Source organism: Carassius carassius, chromosome 16 (assembly GCF_963082965.1).
Source record: "Carassius carassius chromosome 16, fCarCar2.1, whole genome shotgun sequence".
In the NCBI taxonomy this organism is placed as follows: domain Eukaryota; kingdom Metazoa; phylum Chordata; class Actinopteri; order Cypriniformes; family Cyprinidae; genus Carassius; species Carassius carassius.
In genome coordinates, this window is record NC_081770.1 from 2,962,935 (window position 1) to 2,970,345 (window position 7,411).

The 7,411-nt window shown below is 37.8% G+C and overlaps 2 protein-coding genes and 1 long non-coding RNA gene across 7 annotated transcripts in view; 2 read left to right on the forward strand and 1 right to left on the reverse strand.

The window, feature by feature from the left end:
- LOC132159398 (gastrula zinc finger protein XlCGF52.1-like) overlaps positions 1-7,411 on the forward strand; it is a 192,214-nt gene that overhangs the window by 146,217 nt on the left and 38,586 nt on the right. The window lies entirely within an intron of this gene.
- Positions 330-754, reverse strand: LOC132159425 (uncharacterized). Its single transcript, XR_009437838.1, has 3 exons — positions 733-754; positions 560-640; positions 330-493 (listed from the first exon to the last, which is right to left on the reverse strand). It is a non-coding gene; the product is annotated as an uncharacterized LOC132159425 (long non-coding RNA).
- On the forward strand, positions 2,713-4,939 carry LOC132159392 (GTPase IMAP family member 4-like). The gene is made up of 2 exons (XM_059568893.1): positions 2,713-3,423; positions 3,631-4,939. Exons 1-2 carry the CDS (start codon positions 3,000-3,002, stop codon positions 4,818-4,820), a joined length of 1,614 nt encoding a protein of 537 aa, XP_059424876.1. The 5' UTR covers positions 2,713-2,999; the 3' UTR covers positions 4,821-4,939.

Sequence of the window (7,411 nt, forward strand, 5' to 3'; positions counted from 1 at the left end):
TCGAAGCCTCTTTTAATTTATTTAAAATCTCACCTCAGGTTCTTTCGCAATTATTATTATTTAATTAAATGTATTAATTTATTTATTTTTGAGGCTCCTGCGGGAGCAGACACTGCTGTGGCAGTGGTAAAATATAGGTAGAGGCTCTTGCGGGAGCAGACACTGCTGTGGCTGTGGGGAGATATAGAGAAGGCTCCTGCGGCAGTGGGGAGATTGGCTGATGAGGCTTTGGTGAACTTTTTTTATATATAATCGGTCTGACCACTAATAGGTCTTGGTGCCCTCTGCCTTCTGACAAATCTGGGGCTGGAAGCCACTGCACTGAACAGAACAATGGTTAGTAGCATGAGGGAGCGGAAGAGTTGAGGGCGCATTTACGAATGGAGGCGGCCTCACATTTGCTTCAGCTGCTGTAGCTGTGGGTCGTGGGAAGGGGCTGGGGTGTGTGATGTCTTGAAGAACCTGTGTAGCCTGCACTGCTAGCAGAGGAAGCCTAATGCTAATGTCTGCTACGTGAGTTAAAGGACGCTGAAAAGAAAAAAAGGGGGTTAGACATAACAGGATGGAAATACTGGGATGTGCAGGCCCGTGTTGCAAGTAAAAGTAGCTTCGTGCTTTCTTCGGCTGCTGTAGTTGTTGGCTGCGGGAAAGTAGAAGGGTTAATAACATTTGATGAGGCAAGCTAAAAAAGTCTGGGTAGCCTACTGTGCTGCCAGCTTAGCAATTGGTTACCTGATTTGACAATTGCTCAAACTTTGTCTGAATGAATACGTTCCTGTTGGAAAAACACCTTTTTTTTTTTTCGGCCTCCAGAGCAGATAAATTTGGAATGCTGTTTTCCCGTTGTAGTATGGACTGTGGAAACAGAGGCTTTTGAAACAATGTAGCATGTTTAGTTTTGTAAAACATTGAACCGATAGACATGTCTATAGAGGTAACGTAAAATTGCAGTAATGTGATATTCAAATTCAAGCGGTTTCTAAAGGTATTTACTTTGCATGCTTTTCATATTACAGTCCTAAAAAGACAACAGAAAATTTACTCACACTTGCAAAACATGAGGGTAGTTGCGTTTTAGAAAAATTCTGAGTAATCATGCCAGTAAAATGGTTAAATATGTCTCTAAATAAATTGATCCTGGCAGAATAATTGCATGAAACTTATGTCTGTATCATCTCAGTGAGGTTTAAAAATGCACAGTAAGGCAAATGTAATGTCTTTGCTTCGTGGTTAAAAGTGGCATCGTCATCCGACAGAGTTAGGTCATTAGGTTGTTTAACAAACTTTAGCCGCGAAACCTGCATTTAGCATAATCATAATCGCATTCTATATATAAAGTCTATTTAAATTGTTCAGATGAGCAAAGCACGAGGTTTTCTTGCATAATTAGCATTTTAATTGTTTGGTCAGACAGTTCATATATTGGCCTATATATTCACGTTCATAGGTCGGGGATTAAACGTGGAATTATGTCTCGACATGTGTACCGGTTCAGTCCTTTCGTTTTCACGAATGAGAGCTCTAGATCTCGTTCAGACTCATATGAAACTCGCTCAGTGTGGATGACAATTCTGATTCATTCGCCTTAAAGATTGGTTCAAAAAGAACAATTCGTTTACAAATGAAACATCACTACAACGCACGGCCTTCGCAGCTAGTGGAGGCAGCATTGAAAGAGAGGCTTGCTGCAGTGAGAACTGGGGCACGGCCCGGGCTGGTTGAATGCCTGCTGCTGGTGCGATCCAGCATTATAAGAGAGCCCGGTCTTGGGCGGAACAATCGTGTTGTCGAGTGAGGCGAGCTCGGGGATTTGCACGATCTTTTGGCCACAACGTGTGGCTTGGCGAGAAGAGCAGCTGACGCAATGACGCTTTGTTGGTGTTCAGCGGCTGTGTTTGGCGGAGTAGGAGTGATCATGGGTCAAGCAAAAAAGCGGCAGATCTGAAAAATCCCCGGTATAGATATCTTCATCGGAAGGAAAATTGGGCCTGTGATAAGATGACAGACAGAGCGAACCGAATGCTGACAAACCGTCCATGCCGAAATACTGTCGTGGGACAGGAGGTAGGAAGACTGGATATATATATACACTTGTGTGCTAGTTAAGATGATTAACTAAACGAGATGCACCTGTGCCAAATTGGATGATTATCTGATCGTGCTCCTCCCAAACTTCGTTAATAAAACCACATTTAGTAAAAGGCCCCATGGTAAATATCACTGCATGTTAATGCTTTTTTGAAGCCAGACTGCAGTAATTCTGACATTATGTTGTTAGATTGGGTCTCCTTGCCAGATAACAATTAGGATACATAATTAGGAACATGGCTGAAGGTCACTTCAGCCATGGGTATTGAGGGTGGAAAAGAGCTGTTCATTCACCCCCCCCCACCTATAACTCCTGCCAGCACCGAGACTTGAATCGGCTATTAGGCCACAGCTGCCCCCCTTATTCAAACAGACAAAACAGTTTATAAAACCCCACAACCAGGAGATTGAACAACAATGGAAATGCACATGCAAAAAAAATTAAGATATTTAAATATAAAATATAGAAACATAATAATAAAAAAACAATAATATACTTAAAAGATATAATGATAAATGATTAAAAAAACAAATAATAAATAATTTGAATGACTAGTGATTATAAAATTATTATCTGAATAAATTACTATATACTGATAAAAAAAGCATGAAAATTAAAACACACAATTTGCATGTGAGGATCTAAGGGTCCTTCAATGTGAAAGCAGTATTATTTCATAACATGTTTATTTTTAGACACAGTTCCAGAGGGTGTGAGGCTGAATCTGGTTGTGTGTGGGAGTAACAGAGAATTAATATCCTTCATTTCAAACCTGATCCTGAAGCAGAGCGAGAGCAGATCAGAGCTGAGCTCAGAGTGTGTGAGGAGAGACGTGGAGCTTGATGGACGTCTGGTCAGTCTGGTGGAGCTTCCAGCTCTGTTCAACACTCAGCTCTCAGAGGAGGAAGTGATGCGTCAGACTCACCGCTGTGTGTCTCTCTGTCATCCTGGAGTTCATGTGTTCGTCCTCATCATTCCTGATTCTCCACTTAATAATGAAGACAGAGCAGAAATAGAGGAGATCCAGAGGATCTTCAGCTCAAGAATCAACAAACACATCATGATCCTCATAAAGCAGGATTCAGATCAACAGACAGCAGAACTAAATGAAGAAACACAGTCTGTCATTGAGAGATTTGGAGGACGGCATCATTTCATTGGTCCAAACACACAAGCATCTGTGTTGATGGAGAAACTGGAGCAGATGGTTAAGGAAAATAGTGGTGATTGTTTCTCCACAGAGACGTTGATGGAGACACAGATGGAAAAACTGCAGAAATTTGAAGAATTAAAGAGGGGAATTCATTCATTAGAGACGTGGTTTCAGTCACAAGGTAATGATCATGAAATCTGCAGGGATTAAACAGTTTTCATGATTGCTAAAGTCTAAACAGATTTGTGAAAGAATAGCATTATTTGCGGAGATCAGAAGAAACAATATGATTAGCATATGGTATAAATTACACACATAGCATTCTCTGATTATGTAGATAATTGACAATCTTCACTTCAAATGTATTTTTTCTTTGATTTATCTTTAGATTCAAGAGAAAGAGAAGATGAAATAAGGATTGTGCTGCTGGGAAAAACTGGAGTTGGGAAGAGTTCAACTGGAAACACCATCTTAGGAAGAAAAGTGTTTGAATCAGATATTTCTCAAACATCTGTTACTAAAGTGTGTCATAGAGAGACGGCTGAAATCAACAGCAGACACATTACTGTGATCGACACTCCAGGACTGTTTGATACTGAACTCAGTAATGAAGAAATCCAGAGAGAAATCAGCAACTGCATCTCCATGATCCTGCCTGGACCACATGTGTTTCTCTTACTGATCCCAGTGGGACGATTCACTCAAGAGGAGGAAAAATCACTGAAGATCATCCAAGAGACATTTGGTGAAAACTCTTTAAAGTACACCATGGTGCTCTTTACCAGAGGAGACTTTCTGAAGAACAAAATCATTGAACAGTATCTGGGGGAACCTGGATCTACCCTTAAAAACCTTACTGAAGCATGTGGAAACAGATTCCATGTGTTCAATAATGAGACTAGAGACCGAACACAGGTGACTGATCTACTGCAGAAGATAGACAACATGGTGAAAGAGAACGGAGGGAGTTACTACTCATGTAAGATGTTCAGAGAGATGGAGAGAGAAATACAAGAACAACAGAAGAACATACTGATGGAGAAAGTGGAGCAAGTGATCAGAGAAAGAGAAGAACTGATGAACAAACATAAAGAAGAGAAAAAGAGGATGAAGATGAAGATTGAGGAAGAAAGAAAGAATCATGAGAAAGAGAGAAAGAGAAGAGAAGACGAATATAAAAGAGACATTAAAGAAAGAGAGGAGCAAGAAAGAAATATGAGAGAGGAGCTGAAGCGAGAACGAGAAGAATGGGAGAAACAGAAACAACAGGAAAGACAAAGAAGAGAAGAAGAGGAGGATAAATGGAGAAAGAAAGAAAAGGCCATGTTAGATGAATATTATCAGAGACTTAAACAAGAGATAGAGAGAATAAAGGTGATGGTGGAGAAAGAAAGACAGAATCATGATCAAGACAGAAAGAGACTTGAAGAAGAGCATGAAAGAAAGAGAAAGAAAGAAAAGGAAATATGGGATGAATATTACCAGAAACTTGAAAAAGAGATCGAGAGAATGAACATGACAATGGAGGAAGAAAGAGAGAATCATGATAAAGAGAGAACAAGAAGAGGAACAGTATAAAAAAGATACATTAATGTCACTGAGAGACAAGAGAGAAAGATTGGAGAGGAGCTGAAGAGAGAATGAGAGGAATGGGAGAAACAGAAACAAAAGGAAAGACAAAGAAATAGGAGAAGAAATGCAGATAGAAATAACAGGCAATAAGGGAATACTATAATCAGAGACTTGATGGGAGAAAGAAGATCTTCAGAGTTCAAGCATGAAGATGACAGAGTCTAGATGAAAGACAAATACACTTGAGAAATGCACTTAAGTTGCTTTTTTATGCAATTTACATTTTTAATTGTACTGTCTCATTTAAGAACAACTTAACGTATGTTTAAGTGAAGAGGATAACCAATGATCATTTTTGACGGTCAGCTGTCTGCAAAAATCCATACCAATAATTTTTCAGGTTGCGTCCTTTGCTGGAGCAGCTGAGAGAGGTGCACTATCATTACACTGTATGAGAGCGGCCTCTAGAGGTGAATCACTGACACATTGTGTTGTTTGTTTTAACACGTGAAGCTGTGCACTGCAGAGGCCGGGACACTAAAGAAGCAGATTTAACAAAAAAACAAAGTAACTTTATGTATACTTTATACTATAGTGCATGTCTTCATATCATTATAAAGTAATTGATTTCTTGACTTGATGCTGCATTAGTGGAGAACAGCAGTATGTTTGCTGTCAAGGCTGAGAAAAATTGTTTCGTTTTGTTTTTTGCAATTTTTAAGCAAATCCGGCTGCAGTGTTGAACCCAAATGAGAGTCTAAGTATTAACCTGTCTTCTTGTGCATTTATCTTACATGGTCAGCCAGCCTTTTCAAGAATTTTAATGAATTATTGTACTTGTAAAGCTGCAGCGTTTTACAAATAGAAAATTGAAACGACCAACTTATTTTGTGATGACTGAAAGTGGCCTGTCATCTTGCAATTTCAGTGAAAATTAGAGGAATGCTGCCAGTTAAATAGGTTATGTCATGTAATTCAGGAAATTAGCACCAGTTGGCAGATTAACACCAATAACCGATCAAAGTTATTCAAATATCTCATTTAAGTTTTTGCTTCAGAATACATTCAATTGATAAAATATCCTTAAAATAACTGCCCTTCTACTCATGTTAGGATCATTTCAAATAGGACTAAGCAGTGACCGTGATGTTCTAACATTTTCATACAATGAATAAAAAAGAAATAAAATATTTGTTTAAAAACTTAACAAAAGCTTTCTTCTCACAGTGTTGAATACTGAAATACTGAGTCGACAATGCTCCAACTAAGATTACAGCAACTTCCAATATAAAATTGATTAAATAAATTTATTGCATTTTGGAGAAAAAATAATAATAATAAAGCTTTGAAAATCAAAACCTGGATTTGAATTTTTATGTTATTATAACCCAAAGGTGCTATGTGAAAGTTTTTAAACAGAAAATAGTGTTTTTCAGAAAACACATTTTCACTCAAATGAATCTAAATGGCGTTTTGGAACCAAAGTCTTCTTCATATGCAAGGCTTTCTTTAACAGACATGGTCAAAATAGCCGAGGGTCAACAATAATAGCAGATATAGCACAGGCAAGATGAAAGAGTAACAATCTGAGCTGTTTGACTGTTTAGTGAGGAAAATTTTTAATAGTGAACAATATATCTCTACAAACTGCTAAATGGTTTGTAAAATGCAGTTTTTGGTTTTAGTCACCAGAAAATGTTAACAGTTGTCACCAGAAAATACAGTGTCATTTCAGAATAATGTTCAGATTACAGTAATCATGTAACAGATAATACAATGAATACAACACCCAAAGTAAATAAATGCTTTCCTTAAAACTCTCTCGTAACTGTTAGCTGTGATTTTAAAAGTGTCATTGTGATCACTGTTAGATTGAATCCAAGGTCAGAAATATTAGAGCCACTTTATGCAAATATCAAGCAAAAAATATGTGCAGCAGCCAATCACTGTGAGGTTCAGGTAGTAATATCTGACTTAATCGTTTAAAAATATGCAGAGTTCCTGCTGGATTTGGGGAGTAAATCACATTGTTTACACACGGGATGCATTGCAGTTGTCATGTACAGTTTGGATACTTTCATTGTGATTATACAGGTAGGGTTTATAAAAGTTTACGAAACTGACAGAATATCTTTATATTGGGAATTCAGAAACAAAGCTTTCCTCTATCCAACTGTAATTATGTTTATTTTACACATTTCTTTTTTAATCCATTTAATCCTATTTCAAGAAGTTATTCAAATTATATATATATAGAAATCAGTGGATAAGTTGTATTTACAACACTTCCAGAATAGTTCAACCCAAATATTCTACAATGACTACAACGCCGGTCTCTGTATCGATAAAGTGGGGCAATAGCAATTTTGCAAGGACAGTCTGGCACTTCAGTTTCATAGACTGTAAGTAAGTTTTCATATTTAAAGAATTTGCCACTGATGATTTAAACGCAAGTTTTGAGCATTGTACAGTAGTGCTTGTTATTTGTCGTTTCTCCAATCACAAATGCAGACATGGTTTTATGTTTACAGCATGATATGCAATGTAATGCTTAAAAAGACAGAATAAGTCATTATAATCAGTAGTGGTCATCATAA